Source organism: Manacus candei, unplaced genomic scaffold (genome assembly GCF_025592945.1).
Source record: "Manacus candei isolate 608988 ecotype Guabito, Panama unplaced genomic scaffold, ASM2559294v1 h1tg000057l, whole genome shotgun sequence".
Taxonomy (NCBI): domain Eukaryota; kingdom Metazoa; phylum Chordata; class Aves; order Passeriformes; family Pipridae; genus Manacus; species Manacus candei.
Genome location: NW_026138105.1, coordinates 13,345,052 through 13,362,378, shown reverse-complemented (window position 1 = coordinate 13,362,378; position 17,327 = coordinate 13,345,052). Strand labels below are relative to the sequence as shown.

The window sequence follows — 17,327 nt, the reverse complement described above, 5'->3', positions numbered from 1 at the left end:
GGCTGTTCCTCTCCTTGTGGTGTGCTTCCTCTGCAATCTGCTACTCCCTGTCAGGGTTTGCTCCGTGTTATGGCAATGGTGCAAAATAGCTGTGGAGACCTGGAAGCAAGTGAAAAGTCCCCGTGCAAGTAGTGAAGGGTGTAATAAAATCATTTATTGCATTTTGTGCAGACAGGAGTCTAGAAAAATGAATACAGGTAAAGCAATAAAGCAGTAACAGGGAGCATTCAACAGCCGAGGAGCCACTCCTCCATGGACACCTGCACAGAGAACACGGGGTCTGCACCGAGGCGGCCTAATGCACAACACTGAAACACGCACAGAAATTAAATGCAAGCCTAATACTTCTTTTTTTGGTTTGCAACCTGTTTTATTTACAAGGTTTTAAACTTAATTGCATTGCTCTGCACACAGATTCTCTAAAACACAAAGCATTCTAGGTCACTACATGTCTATTGAAATATTGCACTCGAATAAAAGTCACTTGAATGGACGGAGAACATCTAGCTACAGTGATTAAAAGAGTATTGAATGAACCGACTTCGTGATAACATTCATAACAAATATATTGCACATGTAGCACAGAAAGTGTTGTAACCAGCAAATCTCAGACCTTTCGGTCTTTCTGCTAGTTTTTAGTCCTGCTACACAGAGGAGGGTCTTGACTCTTCTAGTGCAACTCTTGCCTTTGTGCGGTCTCTTGTCCTTCCTCTTGTCCAGCCACGGACCAGCACCCGCCCAGGCTGGAGGCTGCCTGTGCTTCCCATCCCTGCTGCCCTGTGGCTCGCTGCCAGTGCTGTGTGGTGGCCACAGCGACCTGAGCTGCCACTGCCACTCGTGGGGGCCAGGGCTGTTGGCACCCCCGCAGCAGGGACCGGAGCACACGCCACCAGCGCTGTGCACTGGCCCTACGCTCCCCGCCTGCTGCGGCCACGCTCCAGCCCACCCTCCCGCGGGTCGTGCTGATCAGTGCTGCTCCCAGCAGCAGCCTGCCTGTGAAACAAACTGGGGGGTCAAGACCTTCCTGTCTGGAACAAACACCGGACCGTGTCTGCGCATGTGCCAAGGAGGAACTTGCATGTCTACCAGAGGAGGACACTGTCTTCACCACGGTGGAGCGGCAGAAGGGTGCTCCATGGGGAAACTGAACACTCACAGAGGCCAAACGTGCAGGGCTGGGTTTGTAAACTAACATGCAGTGCTGTCTGCTAAAACTGGCCCTCTCCAGCCGACGGCGAGGGGACGTGCTGTGGAAACCAGCTCCTGTCTTGCCACAGCCAAACTGCCTGGCAGGGGTGTGGGGGCAACCCTGGCTCTGTCCAGAGCTGTGCCCCTGCTCTTGCTGGAGGATGGGGAAGGGGAACACCTTTTTTCAGCAGTAGTGACGGAAAGGGCTGGCCTTCCTTCTCCCTGGCGGAGCCAGGACCATGGCTCTGCCGTCAGAGTGGAAGTGGTGCTGAGGGGAATGGGATCCACTGACGATGCTAGGGAGATGGAGCAAACCTCTCAGCAGAGAAGCGTGCCCTGGCTGCTCTCACGTCACTCCCAGCTGCCCTGTACCTGCAGCCGATGGAAGAGCCCCTCACGTGCTGCTGGGAGGGTGGGTGCTGTCTGCGTGAAACCTGCCTCTGCCCTCGGCACTGACCTGCTGGGGCAGGAGGGGACCGGGCTCGCTGCCTCAGGCCCAGCAGGGCAGCAGCCAAGCTGCAATTAGAGGGCAACTGCAGGGAGCGTGGTGGCATCTTGTGAAGAGGCAGAGCAGCTGGCAAGCGTTCGAGGCCCAACACCACGCGAACACATGAGCTGTGTGGGCAGCTGTGCCTCCCCCACTGCTGTGCCTCCCCCGCTGCTGCTGAGCTGCCTCAAATAATTTTGGGAGGCTGCAAACAGCACGTGAGCCTGTGTGTGGTGGTGTAGGGCCAGCTCCAAGGGGTAGAGCAGCTAGACACTGGCAAAGTCCTGGTTCCCATGGGCTGCCCTTCCTGAAACTAAAGGAACTTTTCACTTGCAGACTCCAGACTGCTCTTCCCACAGCTGAGGCGGCGGCAGGACCGGAGAGTGCTGCCCTGTGCATCTGCACCGTTTGTCAGCCCCGAGCTCCTGTGCTGAAACCAGGTCTTAGCTCAGCCTGACAGTCCCACTGTAAACACGGAGCTCCCCATGCCCATGGGAGTGGCTTCCACAGCAGCATCTGTGACACAGACCTGCAGCCATGCAGGCAGCCGAGCTACCCTGGCAGAAAGTCTGGCTGTGGCTGGGACTGCTGCTGGAGACAAGGGAGGCACTTTGGGAGTGATGGAAATGTAGGAGCAAGGTATGAGCAGGCACAGATGTGCAACTGGGGCTTGGTTTTGGTCTAGGAGTGTGTCCAAGTAGTATCTTAGAGAGGAAAAAAAAACAACATCAAAAAACCCACTGCTTTTTATCCAAGCATCCCCAAATAGCTTTGGCCTGGACCTGGAGGAGTAGAGGAGCTCTGCAGAGGGAGCGGGGGCTGGAGTGTCCGGTGCAGAGAGTGTTTCCTGCTCTCAGGGAGGCAGGAGCCAAGGTTGGCAGGGGGGACGGGTGGGCAGGGGGCTGGGACCAGTCAGGGCTGCCCGTGCCAGGCAGGAGGCAGCTGCTGCCTGGACAGACACCTGTGGGGATGCTGCTGCAGCACCCGCTCCCTCCACACCTGCTGCAGTGCAGGGCAGCACTGGGGAGCTGGCTGGGGGGGCTGAGGGGGCAAGTGCTTCAGCGTGGGGGCTCAGCTCTGCCCGAGGACGAAGCGCTGCCTCAGGGGCCAGGCTGGCACAAAGCCGCCAGCGCTGCCGGGAGAGGGCAACTCTTAGCAGGCTGCACTTTGAGTGGAAGCTCAAATCTGCTGTGAAACAAGTTCAGAAAAGTCTGTGACTTCTTTTCCCTGAAAACTCTTAAGAAGCTAAATTGAGAAGAGAATGAACCTGCGACCTGGCCCTTTCCCAGGGGCTGCTGGTGGCTGGGGAAGGCTGCAGCCTCCACCACCGCTCTGGAGCACTCGGTGCAGCGGATGGGCTCCTGGTTTGTGCAGGAGCAGCCCGGCTCAGCTCCCTGTCCCTGCGGCCTGGTGCTAGCAGAGCCCTGCATCTCTCAGAATAGATATAGATCTCTATATATAGACTTCATCTGGTTCTATTAACATAAATATGATCACTTTAAAAATACACGTACTGTATTATGTACACTATGTACATGGGGCTGGGGCGGGCGCCGGCGGCACCCTGCTGCCCTCGCACCGCTTCCTGCGTGGTTCCTGGAACCGTTCACATTTGCTAAAAGCGCCTCAGTTTCTCTGCTGTGAGAGATGCTGGGAGGGAACGGCGACGGGGGCGACCCTGCAGCTGCTGCCAAAGATAAGAGGTGTTTGATCTTCCCCAGTGGGCCCTCCTGCCCGCGTACAGGGGCTGACTGCTGCGGCGTGGCCGGTGCCAGGGCTGCCCTGGCCGGCGGGGTGAGGGGGTGCCAAGATGCTGGGGGGCGGTGGGACCCCTACAGCCCCCACCTCGCTGCGGTGTCTGGCTGGCCAGACCAGCAAACAGCCTTTGCATATGTTAAAAATACACACAGATCCGGACAGTCCTACAGCCCCCGGCAGCATCAGTGTCTGCCAGGGGCCGGGGCCGGGTTAGCAGCGAAGCCCTGGGGAGCAGCAGGGAGCGCAGCGGGGCACGGGGGGACCCGGACACGCATGCAGGTGCTGGGGCCAACCGGGCTGGCTGTGCTGGGCCCTGAGAGCCCCCAGTGCAGGGAGGCAGCGGAGCAGGGTGGGGATGCTCCTGTGCCAGGCCAAGACCAGGCGCTGGTGCCTCGAGGGTCCACAGCACCCACGTGGCTCCAGCCGCTGGAGAGTGGTCCCGGCTCACGCTGCACATGGCAGGGCCTCTGCACAGCTCCCAACACCGCAGCTCCACACCCCGACTGCTGCGCAAGCACCTGGAGAGCATCAGGGCGGAGAGAGCCTGGAGTCAGCAGCGGGGGGACAGGGCACACCCCACAGCCACCCCAGGCTGGGGCTCCTGCTGTGGCAGCATTGCCATGTTCCAGCACCTGACTCCTCGCAGCCAACCCCCCCACCCTCTGCCCCCTCCAAACCATCATCTTGCATCTCCACAAGCTCAGCCCACGGCCTCCGGAGACGGCAGTGCCGAGGCAGCGGTGAGGTGGGGCTGTCTGGGCCCATGACGGTGAGGGGCAGCGGGGGGACAGTGCTGTGGGAGGCAGCCCCAGGAGCTGCTGGAGGTGGGGAGAGGAGCGTCCGGCAAGGAGAGCGTGGTGGTGGCCTCTGTCTTCTCCCAGCACCTCGCAGGGAGGCACAGCACAGGCAGCGGGCACAGGGCACACTCCACTGAGCTCCGTGCAGGGGTAGCAGCACGGTGGGGCCGAGGTCCGTCTCGGCACAGCCGCCCTCCTGCCCGGCCAGGGGCTGTGGCGGCAGTGCTGGGGCTGGTGGTGGGGCTGGCCCTGCCGGGGCGGGCGGTGGCGGCAGCGCCGGGCTCTGGTGCTCAGTCCGCGGTTCACTGTATATATTTATATATAAACAAGGACAGCAGTGCTGTGGTGTTGCAATGAGGAACAGCTGCTCTGGTGCTGGATGCTCCCGGAAGATCTGGTGCTGCAGTTCGAATGGAGAGATCAGGGGCACGGCCAAAGCCAGGTGAAGGTTCTGCGCACCGGCTGCCATCCGGCCTTCCCTCCTCCCCTCCGGGAGCACGGTGCAAAGGGGTGGCGGGGCTCTCAGTGTGCAGACAAACCTCTCTCGTGCGTCTTTCAGGAGTAGATGGTGATGACCTCCCGGCCCCCACCACGCACCAGGAGCACTCGGTCCAGATGCTCCGTCAGCACCTCCAGGAACTCCATGTCTGCATGGCCGTCAAGGAAGAAGAACTCCACATTGGAGCATGGGGACAGCCCTGCTCCATCCCTGCCCAGCCCCTGCCCTGCAGCACCGACACCCCCACACCAGAGGCAGGAGCTGGTGGGGTAACTCCTGATCCAAGGGGCCAGGGGAGCCCACCTGTGCTGGTGCCACACAGTGGGGACGGTGGCTGAGCCAGCAGACAGCTGAGCCCTGCAGATCTCTGTCGGGCCCCTGTGATGTGCCATTGCACTCATGCGTGCAGGTGCAATGTCATGTGGCCCCATCACCCATCACGGTGCTGCCAGAGGGGCAGGATGGTGCCAACACCACCTGCTGGACCCAGCCAGGGGCTGGATCAGTGGGGGGATCCTGGCTCAGGCACTAGACCTGTGTGTCTCAGCACTTGTCTGCAAAACCCACCACCTTTGGGGGAGTCACGGACCCCAGCTCCTCCTGCAGAGAGGGGTCTTGGTGCCTGGTCCCATAGGAAGGATACAGTTCTCATCCCCTTTCCGATTACGGGGTGGTCCTGGCATGTTCAGCAGGACCAGCTTGGCGTCCTGGGACTTCTTCACAATCACCTCATTGAGCTTCACAGCCGTGTGCATCCTCCTCACGTTGGACTGGTTCCTGTGGGTGACAGCATGTGTGGGCACGGGACAGGCACAGCCAGCCTCCATCCCCACACTGGGCCTGAGGGGCCACAGGATACGCTGGCCTCCTGCCCCAGAGGGGTCCAAGCTGGGCTGTGGCACAAGCTTGGGGTCCAGCAAGCTTTGCTGGGCACGGTGCTGGCTACTCTGAGCCCTCATCAGTGGCCATGAGCCGCAGGGCCAACACACGGTGCCCACGGGCAGCAGCACACCATGGCTGCTCGGGGCCAAGCTGTGTGGGAGCGAACAGGAGCAGACAGTGCGAGTGTCACCGTGGGTGCCTGAGCTCCAGCTCACAGGAGCTGCCGGCACCGTAACAGGGCAGACGGGGAGGGCGTGGCGCGGGCAGCGCGCGGTGCACGGGGCTGGCAGCCACGGCCCCCGCGTGCCACCCGGGTGAGCCGTCTGGCACGGCAGATGTCACGGTTCACTGAACCGCCCTCCTGCACAGGGGCAGCCCCGATGGCTCCCCATCCCGAGCACGTCCCAACACCCCCCCCAGCCCCGGCACCCAGCCAAACCCAGACTTACAGGTTCTCCCACTCCCTGCCAGGAGCACGATGGGGCCAGGAGACAGAAAGAGATGGAGAGATTGAGAGAGAGAGAGAGAGAGAGAGAGAGAGAGAGAGAGAGAGAGAGAGAGAGAAGAGGTGAGTGCCAGGTGTGCACCCCAAGTCCCTGCAGCACATGCAGCCCAGGTATTCCATCCCTCTGTGTCACCTGCACAGTGACCCCTCACTGCCTCCCCCCCAGCCCCTCTGCAGGGATGCACTCAGGGCACCCAGGCTGCCCAACCTCTCCTCAGGGCAAGGACTGAGTTAGTGCTGCCATGGCCTTGCCTGCACCCATCTGGCTGGGGTAGGCAGGGACAACCAGGGGACAGGGCATGGGTGGGATGGGGTGGCAGCATGGGAGGTCGTACGGCTTCATGTTGAAGAAGTCCTTGATGCCCTCAGGGCTGACAGGGCTCTTGCTCTTGTTCTTCTCGGCGACAGACTTCTCCTTTGTCCAGGTGAGATGCACCTTCTCGGGGGCTGCCTCTACCTCATCACCAGGGGACTGCGAGCTGCTGGAGAAGGTGGTGGCATTCTTGTCATGGATGAGCTGGACCTGCAGAAAGGAGAGGGGAATGATGGGCAGGGACTGGGGCCAGCTGCCTGCCTGACCCTGTCTCAGTGCAGCCCCTCACCTCCTCCTCTGGCTTCTCCTCGCCATCGCCAGCCTGCTCTTCAGGGACGTTCAGGCGCAGGCGGGTGTTGGCCGGGTTCTTGCGCCGGATGGAGCCACGGGACTCATCCGTGATGCTCTGGATCTGTGGAGGACAGGATCAGCCAGGGGAGTGGGGCAGAAGAAGGCTTGGCTGGGCAGCCTACAGCCCCAGTGCCTGGCAGGGCAGCTCAGTCAGCAGTACAGCCACCACAGGGGTCTCAGCCCGCCCAGCCTGTCCTGCAGCCTCACCTCCCGCTCACGCTCATTCTTGGTGAGGTGCATTTGCTTGAGGATCTGGGAACGCTGCTCCATCACCAGTGTCTTCTCATAGGTGTAGGCAGAGATGTCACTCTCATGCTGTGGGGGGAACAGAGAAATGTGGGGCAGGGTGAGCTGCACTGACTGCTCCCAGCACAGCCCAGCATGTCCCTGTGGTGCTGTGCTCTCCCATGGTTCTGTGTCCCACTGTGGAGTTGCGTGTTCCCATGGTGTGTGTGTGTCCCTTAGTGCCATATCCTCCCGTGGCAGGGTCTGTTTGGCTCTCCCATGCACAGCATCCCTGACTGCAGCACGCACCCTATGCCAGCACTCACCATCTCCACCACCTCCACCTCTGCGGTGATGCGCAGGTGGTACAGGAACGTGGTGAGGTCCTTCTTCATCTGGATGCTGTTGTCATCCATCTGTGCCACCGTGAAGATGCGCATCTTGCACTTACGCCAGACCTATGAGGGAGGGAGGAGTCACGGGCACGGTTTGACTGGGACAGCACCGGCCCCAGCCCCTGCCCCAGTCCCTGCCCTGCTCTGCAGGGCCCAGCCTACCTTGTGCTGCCGTAGGAGGAAGGGCAGCAGCATCAGCATCCCCCCATCGTGGACAATCCACCAGACATCAATGTGGCCCTCTGAGAACCGCTCCTGGTTGCCCGGGAACATGGCAACATTCTTGGCCACCAGCAAGGCCAGGTGCCCAGCCGTGGTCTCTCGCACCAGCTCTGGGAGGGGAAGGGCCACGTCAGCCAGGGCGGTTCGGAGCCCCCCAGCCCGTCAGCGCTTCCCTCCGCGGTGCCTACCGATGAAATTCCTCCAGGTCTGGTGGTCCTCCTTCTGGCGCCAGCTGCGGGGCCAGCCCACCAGCACCGTGTTGTGCTGCAGGCCCCCCAGACCACTGGACTGGATGAGGTGGGACATGCCATCCCGCAGGTTGGAGGAGATCACCACCTGGCAAAAGCCCTTCACCTTCTCCGCTTCCATCAGGCGCCGGATGGACTGTGAGGGAGAGGGAAGTCAGAGACCTCAGGAATGGGCACAGGCCACAGGCACAGCAGCCACCAGCACCAGCAGTGGCACCCTGGCCAGGTGGGGGGGTGTGGGGTACAGGGTGCAGGTTGTAGGGGTACAGGGCACAGAATGTGGGGTGCAGGGCGCAGAGTGTGAGGTATAGGGTGCAGATTGTAGGGTGCAGAGTGCAGGCTGTGGGGTGAGGGGTGCAGGCTATGGGGTGCAGGTCCCCACAGGGTGCCCAGGTCTCCGTGCCCCATGGCAGGCCGGTGGCTCCAGGCCAGGGGGGTGATGCCCAGTGGTGCACGGAGCTGGCACACGGCTCTGTGCCGTGCAGAGCTGAGGGTGTCCCTGTGCCAGGGCTCTGACGGGCGGTGGAGCAGCAATTAGAGTTATTTACTCAGAGAAATTATAACATGTCTGCATGGGAGAGAAACTGTTTGCTTCCGAGGGCTTAATCTCATTAATGTGCCGCCCGGCGGGTGTGGGGGGTGGGGAGGGTTCTTCCTCTGGCAGGGAAATGCTCCCATCTCCCACCCTGCCTGGCACCAGGACCACAGAGACCATGGGGACAGTTGAGGATGTGGGGTCTGCTCAGCCCAGCAGCACAGCAGACCCTGGCCAGGCACCATGCCGTGCTGTGCCATGCTGTGCCAAGCCCTGCAGCAGCTGGCCAAGACTGGGACCAGTGTCTGGCTGGTGCCAGCGTCTCTGGTTTCTTGGTGGGAGAGAGGGGTCTGGAGATCCCTGCGGTGCTCCAAGCACTAGTGAAGTATTGAGTCTCCAGGCCCTGCCCAGTGCTGCTCCAAGGCTCTCTGGGCCATCTGGGGTCACCAGTCCTGGCCACGGGGCAGGAACGACCCTGGGCACCTGGGGACCATGGGCACCTGCTGCTGGCAGTGCCCGTCCTGTTGCAGGCAGCTCTCACCTCCTCCGCCCTCTGCGCCTGTGGGTGGTTGTCCAGGAAGGTCCCCTCCAGCACAGAGGCCACAATGGTGAGGCCCTTCCCAGCCTTGAGCTGCGACGTGAAGGACAGGAGCTGCGGGTGCACCACGTTCTGCTCCTGATCCCCGCGGACCAGGACCAGCAGCTGCGGCCTGGAAGGAGAGTCCTGCGGTCAGTGCCCGCTCCCAGCCAGTCCCTGCCCCAGCACCCCCAGATCGCCATCCCCCGCCCAGCCTCACCTCCAGTTCTTGGTGTGCGGGGGCCCTTCCTCCAGCCGCAGCAGGGCATAGCGGGCCGCGCTCAGGGACAGCCCCCGGATCCCATCGCCCCACTCCTTCTCCGCCCTGTGGGAACCAGCAGCATGTAAGGGATGGTCACAGCTCCAGCCACAGAGAACCACCCCGGCACCGTGGAGCATCCCAGGACGAGCAGCCCAAGGGAGCTGAGCAGCCCACGCCGAGGGGCTGTCCGGAGCCTGTGGCGCCGTGGCCACCCTTACCCGCGGTACTCGATGTATTTGTAGATGAGGCCGGCGATCAGCATGGCCACCAGCGCGTAGTACCAGGAGCAGATGAACATCAGTGCCAGGCAGAGGCTCATGCCCAGGAAGGACAGGGTCCTGCAGGGAGCACAGCACTGTCAGGGTGCCATGGGGTCCCCGGTCTGGGGTGTGCTGGGAGGTCCCTGTCCCACCTCGTCCCGCCCCAGCTCACCAGTGGTAGTAGCGGAAGCGGGGCCGCCAGTTGGGCGTCCGCAGTAGCGTCTGCACAGCACACGCCAGGTTGACGAACATGTAGCACATGAGGAAGAACCTGCAGGAGAGAGATGGGGCTGAGTGGGTGCACTGTGAGGGACTGGAGTTGCAGCTGGGCCCTCGGTACCTCCCACTGACCACTGGTGGTCAATGCCAGAGCAGGCCCCGCTGATGGACAGGGGAGCAGGGCTGCGGAGCAGGCAGTCCCCAATGCTGGCCAAGAAGGGGACCCTGGAGTCCCTGCAGGACCCCCTCTTCCCGGACTGGGGTCAAGGCAGCAGGTGTGTCCCCCCACCCTGAGGAGCAGAGACTCGCACGCGACACCCGCTGCTTGAGAAGGTGCGGGTGGGACAGCACGCTGCCTACATGGAGAGGATGGGAGCCACCTCGTCCAGGGAGGCGATCAGGATCCCGATCTCGCAGATGCAGGCCGTTAGCAGCAGGGCCCATGTCGGCTCCCCGTTGGCTTTGCCGTGGCCGAAGACCTGGAAGCAGGGGGAGAGGACCGTGTCAGGGTGCTGCAGCACCCTGCAGCCCTGGGCATGGGTCCTCAGCATGATGCTGAACCCTTCCATACACCCAGCCCTGGCAGGAGCAGGGACTGGGAGCACTGGGTGCCATGAACTGGCACACGTCCCAAGCTGGATCATGCCAGGGCAGCAGTCCCAGTGCTGGCAGGACTGACTCCTGCTGACAGCACAGCCCCGTTCCCAGTCTGCATGGTCCTCCCCGCACCCAGCACAGCCCCTGTCCCCCTGGGACCCCCACCAGGGATGAACCTCAGCTCAGCCACAGCCAGAGCAGAGTCGGGCACCCCGTGTCTGGGCTGGACACTCTGCCAGGGGAGAGCGGCCCCTCCTGTGGCTGTGGGATGCGGGGGGGGCCGGGGGCACGTGTCCGGATGCATTAGAGGGTGCGGGCAGCGCGAGCAAGAGCTCAGGCTGGGGCTGGCAGGGCGAAGGAGGGAGGATAAAATTAGCCCGCTCTTCCCTGGGGGGAGCTGTCGGGTTGGATTTGGAGAGATGAGGTTGTGGGAACGCGTCTTCAGAGAGCAGATAAAATATGAAGCGGCACGGCAGCGTGGGGGAGGGGATCCTGACCTTTCCCGGCACTCTCCTCCCACTGACACGGCAGCCGGAGCCACCACGGCCGCCCACTGACACACCGGTGCCAGCGGGACAAGGGCAGGGCAGTGGGGCTGCTCCGGCAGCCAAGGTAGTGGGTGGCCACTGGTCCCTCATGCTAGTGGGAGCCACAGCCATGGTGGGCGCTCAGGGTGGGCAGCACTGGACCTGGGGGACACCTACCCTGAGGAAGGGCACGATCCCATCCCTGGAGATGGCTTGCAGGAGGCGGGGGGCTCCCGTGAGGCTCTGCAGCCCAGCCCCACAGGTGGAGAAGAAGGAGCCGATGACAATGACCCACGGGGACGGCCATGCCAGGGTGCCAACCACCAGGTTCCCGTTGACAGCCTCACCAAACCTGCGGGGCACCAGCATCACCTGTGGCTCTGTCCCGTGACTGAGCCCTGAAAGCACCAGCACCACAGCAGCACAACCCAGCCCCCCGCAACGACACCACCTTGAGAGGATGTGACAGGACCCAGGAAGGGCCCACCCCCCATGAGGGGCAAGCAAGGGAGCGGGGTCTGAAGTCACCAGGGGCCTGCCCCCATCCCTGCAAGGGACAAGGGGAGGTGTGGAACAGGACTCCCTGTCCCTTTGCCAGAGGAGGCTGATGACGCTGCATGCAGTTGGATCATGTTTGTGTTGGTGCTGGCGACCCAGAAGTGTCACCTGCAGCGTGAGGCGAGCGGGGCTGCCCCAGATAGGCAGGAGCACGAGCACGGGCAGCCCTGGTTGTTGACAAACAAGCGGCTGCCTGCAGCCCCAGAGCAGGAGGAATGCAGCAAAATGTGGGGGGGCAGGGCACACACAAGCCCCCAGTGCCTATTATAAGATCGAGTCCCAGCTCGAGACACCCACAAACCCTCCAGTGCCACTGCATCTGCCCAGTCTGCCCTAGTTGCAAGCTCCCCCATACCCCCACCTGCCCCCAGGGCTGCCCCTGCCCCAGCCCATTCCTGGGGGCTGCCAGCCTCCCTTCATGCCCCCCGTGGCCCCGGGACACTCACTTGTCACGCAGGACGACCCCCTCGATGCACGCTCCGAAGAGGACTACGGAGCTGATATCTGCCAGGCGGTCAAGGAGAGCCAGGAGGGTGTGGAGTCCTGCCTGCCTGCCTGCCTGCCCACCTGCCCAGTGTGGCACTGGGACCCCGCCCCAGCCCTGCAGAGCCAGCCCACCCACCCTCAGCCCCACAGCCCAGCCTCAAGCCCTGAAGGATACAGACAGCAGAGGTGGTGGCGATGGCCAGGATGGTGCCCGTGGGGATGGACTTCTGGGCATCCCGCAGGTCTCCAGAGCGGTTGGAGCCAGCCATGATGCCTGAGGAAAGAGGAGATGGTGACAGGGGGAGCAGAGCTACAGCCCACAGCCATCTCAGACGGCAGCATGGCTCATGCCAAGCACTGCATGAGCCCTGGGCACATCAGGGCACGGCTCGGTGTGTGCCAGACTGGAGAGCGGGCACGGCGGGCAGCAGAGAAGGCGCTGCTGTGGCTTGGGGCCCCCAGCCTGCTACTCTGATCCCCCCAGCACTTCCTCGCCCCACCCCAAACCACAGTCTGAGGCCACTCAAGGATTAGGCTCAAAAGCTCTCAAGTGCCTTGTCTCATCAGCCCTTAATTAGCTCAAGCAGGGACGGTGACTGCAGCAGGGGCACGGACAGCGTCCAGCCCCGACGCTGCCCTGGGAGGGCAGAAGGTCACGCCGGGACACGGCTGGACACGGGTCTGGCACGGCCCGAGGGATGACCCGTGCTCCGGCCACAGCGGGAGGCAGGGCAGGACCCCGCAGCCCGCGACACCGGGGACACGTGCTCCGCAGAAACCGGGACCTGCCGGTGACTGGGCAGCGGGAGGGCAGGCAGCGGAGGCTGAGAGGCAGCCGGGGACCCCGCAGCGCCGGACCCTCCAGCGCCCGCCACGCCCGGGGCAGCCCGGCGTGGTCCCGCCGGCTCTGGCCCCAGGGGAGCTCCAGAGGGGCCCCGGCGGCTGCGCCCCGCTCGGCTCCCCTGCGGGACTGGGGCGGTGGGGCTCCTCCGCCCCCGGGGAGCTAAAAATACCGGAGCGGCGGGACGTCAGCGCGGCACCGTCAGATCTGGAGCGCGGGCGGTGCGTGGGAGGCGGTGGAGGCCCCACCCGCCCCCGCGACGCCGCCGCCACCGCCGCCACCGCCACCGCCACCGCCGCACCCACCGCGGGGCGGCACACGCGGGGCTCCGCGGGGCGCGACCGGCGCCACGTGTGCCCCACGGAGCCCCGTGTGCCCGCCCGTGCCCCCGACGTGGAGCGGCGCCGGGCGCGGCTCCCACCTGTGACCGAGGGAAAGTAGATGCCGACGAGCAGGGTGAAGTAGGAGGTCATGTCGCTGAAGACGTAGGGCTGGTCCATGTCCACCGGGGTGTCGGGGGGGCTCACCGAGGACAGCCCCCGCTTCTCCACGATCACGCCCTTGGTCAGGTACGAGCTCCAGAGGTTCTCTGTGAGGAGGCGGGAGACCGGCGTAAGGAAATGCCCACAATCCCCCACATCCAGCACAGCACCGCCCACCCTGCAGAGACGGAGCCGGGGGGTGTCCAGTGCTGCCTCCATCTCCCAGGCCTTGCTGAGTGGTTGGCACAGTCAGCAGCTGGGGCCACGGGCATCCAGCAGGCGAGGGACAAGGCAGCACAGGTGGGCAACCAGAGCAGGTCGTCATGCCGCTGGCAGCACCCTCACAAGATACCGGAGCAGATGACACGGGATTGCAGTAGCAAATAATTAAGAGGGTAATATAATTAATGCTGATCAACACAGGTTTAAGGGAAGTGGATCGTGTCAAAGTAACTTGATAATGTTTTTGATGGGATTACGAGTGCAGGGCTGATGTAACAGGCTTAGTGTCCCTCCGTGTGCTGCCTTGGCCGCAGATCGAGGGGAGAAACTGGAGCAGTGGAGAGCAGCCAGCACTGGGCACGTTGGGCAGAGGCAACTGCCCTTGGCACAGCACTGCTGGGGGGCTGCTGAGAGGGGCAAAGGGGCCCTGAGCCCTCCCTCGCTGGCTGCTTTCAGGTGACAGATAGGGCTGGCAGCCCCTACTGAACCTGCCTATCTTGTCCTCACAAAAATGCATGTTTCTCCCTGCAGGGAGACCCCTTGCTTAGGGCACAGTGAGCCTCTGCCACCTCTGCCAGGGCCACACAGTGCCACCCTCCCCAAGATGCTGCCAGCCTGGTCACCCTCGCCACCAGCCACCCCAGAGCAGGGTGCTGGCTCTGCCCCGCTGCCCTTGATGTGGGAGCATTTGCTACCTGCTGCCCTGACAGAGGCCGGCTGGGTGGGTGGGAGTCCACGCCCCGTCCTTGACAGCACTGTCACCAGCAGGAGCAGGCTGTACCCAGCAGCCAGGGAGACCTTATCTGCCCCTCAAGACCTCAGCGTGGGATGCCATCGAGAGGCTCCCGGTCACCCAACGACTGCGCTCCACCAACCACAGTGACAGTCACAGCCCCAAGCACCACACATTTGGCCAAGTCTGAGCTCCCGTGCCTGTATCCACACGGCCACCACGGCAGGATGGCTGAAGCAGCCCCAGCAGGAAGGACTGATCCTGCTCATGGCTCTACGGCACTCCTGAGTCCCGACAACTCCTCTGGCGTGGGGGTCTGCAGACATCCTCTGAGTGTGGCACGGAGCATTGGCCTCTGCCACCCACTACCACGCGTGAGCACCTGGCAGATGTACCAGCATCTCCAGGAAAAACAGGTCAGAAGTAGCTCCTCCCAGCAAATTCAGGCTCTTTCTGCAGCCCTGGCCACTCTCCCAGCCCGGCTGTGGCCACAGCAGCAAAGTGCCCCCAAGGGGCGATCGCTTTTCGCAAAACCTCAGATCAATAACAGCCTTTCCAAAGGCCAAGAGGAGGGAGAGGGAGGATTTATTCCTCCCCAGCCTTTGGGCATCATTCAGAGCCACTCTGCTAGCTGACACAGACTGCGCGGGTGGCTGCAGCGCCCTGCTCTGTCACCCAGAGCAGGAGTCTGTCCCACTACCCGGCATGGTGTGGGCACAGCTCACTGTGCCCCAGGGCAGAGCAGCCACCAGCAGCCATCTCCCACACGTGCCCCTACCTGGACTCAGCACTGCCCACCCACACAACACTTGGCATGGCACAGTGGTCACCCTCACACCCTCACAACAACAGCACCAACCCCTCCACCAGCCCTGCCAGCAGAGATGCCCAGCAGGCATGGCCACCACGCCACCACAGCTCTCCCAGGCTTGTCCTGTGCCTCTTCCTCCGTGCTTCCATCCTCATGCCCCCATGCCCATGTCCCCATGCCATGCTCACCTTGGATGAGGCCACTGGCAGCACCGGGGATGCCCTCGATCTCGGTGACATTGTTCATGGTGAAGTACTCATCGCAGGTGGCGTTCAGGAAGCGGGAGGTGCAGAAGAGCTCCCAGAGCTTGGAACCCACCGTCTCGTTCCCCTCCACCACCGTCTTGGTGCAGAGGTCGAAGCCGTGGCGCGAGAGGGTCCTGTTGCCCAGGAGGCAGATCCTGGGGGGACATAGGCACTCAGCCGTGCGCCTGCATGCCCCGGCCCCGCCGCAGCCCTGTGGGACCCCATACTCACGGGAAGCTTGGCGGGTCGAAGGCTGATTTGATGACACCGGCATAGATGGCAAGGATGGAGAGGATGACACAGCCCAGGAAGACCAGGGCAAACTTGTTGACGTACTTGACTCCCACGAACACGACGGTGGCCATGCAGGTCAGCACACAGGTGCCGTACACACGCATGTTGTTGAGCATCGCGGCCGCCTCCCCGCTGGCATCCTCTGCCTTGAAGATGGCCATGGCTGGGAAAATGTAGGCCTGGGAGAGAGTCATGGCATCACTGCCCGGCTAACAGCCTGCAGGGGGGACCCTGGGGAAAGGTCCCTCGGCCCCCTTGCAAAGCCTCAGTACCCTGATGTGCCATGAGGACTGGGCACCATGTGCAGGCGAGGGCAGAGCCACCCTGCCAGGAGCTGAGCCCTTGGCACTGTGTGGGGCAAGGACCAGGCACCTACCAGCAGGATTTCGATGGTGCCCAGGATATACATGGCGCCGGCAAAGGTGGTGCCCAGGTAAAAGCAGAGCCCCACGGCCCCTCCAAACTCAGGTCCCAGGGAGCGTGAGATCATGTAGTATGAGCCACCCGCTGCCAGAGAGAGCAAAAGTCGGTCCCAGCCAGACCCCAGTGGCAACCCCAGCCCTGTCAGGTATCCCAGAGGGCAGATTGGAGCCAGGGCAGCCCTGGGCCCGGCTCCAGCACTGAGCAGGATGCAGTCCCCAGGGCCCCAGAGCAGTAGGAGTGATCACACTGCCAGAGTCATTTCCCAGGAGCCCAGCTGCCAGGTGCAAAGGGATGACCAAAGGGACATGTGTCCCCTGGACACCAGACAGGAACTGGATCCCCAGAGACCTGGGCCAGGCCCTGCTCCGTCCTCCCAGAGGAGCTCTTAGAGCTGGGCTGCCGGGATCGATGGTCCCGCTGCGGCAGCAGGATGATAAATAGCTTTAATTACACCCTGCGCTGGGCTGTCAGTGCCGTGCCCAGCCCGGAGCAGCTCCCGGCTCCCCAGGGATCTGCAGGGCTGGGCGTGCTCTGGGGGAGGCATCCAGGGCACCCGCTGGACGGACCCAGCGGTGCCTCCCGGGAGGGACAGAGCCCACACACCGCAGCGTCCCTGTGTCCGACGGCGGGAGACACCACCCCACCGCCCAGCCCATGGCACCCAGCACGCCCGGCTCCCATCCTCCCGCCGCGTGTCTCCCGGCTCCCCCCGGCCTCGCCAGTCTGGCGGAGGGAGGAGCCGCGGCTGGCGGCTCTCGCTGCCATCTGCACCTCGCGGCTCTGGGGACGGGTGGCGGCTCCAGCGCTGCGCTCCCCCCGGGCCGTGGGGATCCCGCGCGGGCTGGTGGCAGGAGGCTGGGGAGCGGCTGGTGCCCCCGGGGGATGCTCTCTGGGAGAAGTCCCCGCAGGCACCCGACCCGAAAGGGAGCAGCTCCCCGCGCGCACGGCACACGCACGGACACGGGCTTGGCTGTACCTGGCACCACGCCGTTGGTGGCGATCGCGCTCATGGAAATGGCCGTCAGCATCGTCTGCGGGACGAAACACAGTGTGGGCACCCGGCAAAGTTGGGCCGAGGGACAGGGGAGTGGAAGGGAGAACTGGGGCTGTGAGGGGACATGGGGCTCCCTGAGGCCACGATGAGATGTGCCACAGGGTGGGGCTGCCCAGGGAGGATGGATGGACAGACATGTGGGTAGATGGGCAGTCAGGGCTGCTGGCCGGCAGCGCAGCTGCAGGGGCTGAACCCCTTGGAGGGACAGGCAGTGCCACGAGAGACCTCAGGCTGCACAGGACACTGCCCAAGGCCAGCCCACTCAGCCTCTGCTCTGGGGTGACTGTCCTGGCAGGATGGCTCACTGCAGCACAGCAAGGTGCCAGGGCAG

The 17,327-nt window shown here is 63.4% G+C and overlaps 1 protein-coding gene across 3 annotated transcripts in view; it reads right to left on the bottom strand.

Moving 5' to 3' along the window:
- Positions 1 to 132: 132 nt before the first annotated feature.
- Positions 133 to 17,327, bottom strand: part of SLC12A5 (solute carrier family 12 member 5) — a 32,040-nt gene continuing 14,845 nt past the window's right edge. For 2 of the 3 annotated variants that reach the window (XM_051803162.1, XM_051803160.1), the window contains exons 5-26: positions 16,919 to 16,973; positions 15,896 to 16,026; positions 15,457 to 15,698; positions 15,169 to 15,380; positions 13,154 to 13,321; positions 12,067 to 12,165; positions 11,852 to 11,909; positions 11,025 to 11,199; positions 10,084 to 10,202; positions 9,677 to 9,775; positions 9,463 to 9,582; positions 9,203 to 9,307; positions 8,947 to 9,115; positions 7,811 to 8,006; positions 7,563 to 7,732; positions 7,332 to 7,463; positions 6,988 to 7,095; positions 6,719 to 6,841; positions 6,452 to 6,639; positions 6,061 to 6,075; positions 5,373 to 5,506; positions 133 to 4,877 (exon numbers count right to left, since the gene is read on the bottom strand). In XM_051803162.1, coding sequence (XP_051659122.1) covers positions 4,786 to 4,877; positions 5,373 to 5,506; positions 6,061 to 6,075; positions 6,452 to 6,639; positions 6,719 to 6,841; positions 6,988 to 7,095; positions 7,332 to 7,463; positions 7,563 to 7,732; positions 7,811 to 8,006; positions 8,947 to 9,115; positions 9,203 to 9,307; positions 9,463 to 9,582; positions 9,677 to 9,775; positions 10,084 to 10,202; positions 11,025 to 11,199; positions 11,852 to 11,909; positions 12,067 to 12,165; positions 13,154 to 13,321; positions 15,169 to 15,380; positions 15,457 to 15,698; positions 15,896 to 16,026; positions 16,919 to 16,973 — 2,910 coding nt within the window. In that variant the 3' untranslated portion in view covers positions 133 to 4,785. The remainder of the gene's footprint in view (positions 4,878 to 5,372; positions 5,507 to 6,060; positions 6,076 to 6,451; positions 6,640 to 6,718; positions 6,842 to 6,987; positions 7,096 to 7,331; positions 7,464 to 7,562; positions 7,733 to 7,810; positions 8,007 to 8,946; positions 9,116 to 9,202; positions 9,308 to 9,462; positions 9,583 to 9,676; positions 9,776 to 10,083; positions 10,203 to 11,024; positions 11,200 to 11,851; positions 11,910 to 12,066; positions 12,166 to 13,153; positions 13,322 to 15,168; positions 15,381 to 15,456; positions 15,699 to 15,895; positions 16,027 to 16,918; positions 16,974 to 17,327) is intronic. The other variant, XM_051803161.1, reaches the window with a different exon arrangement.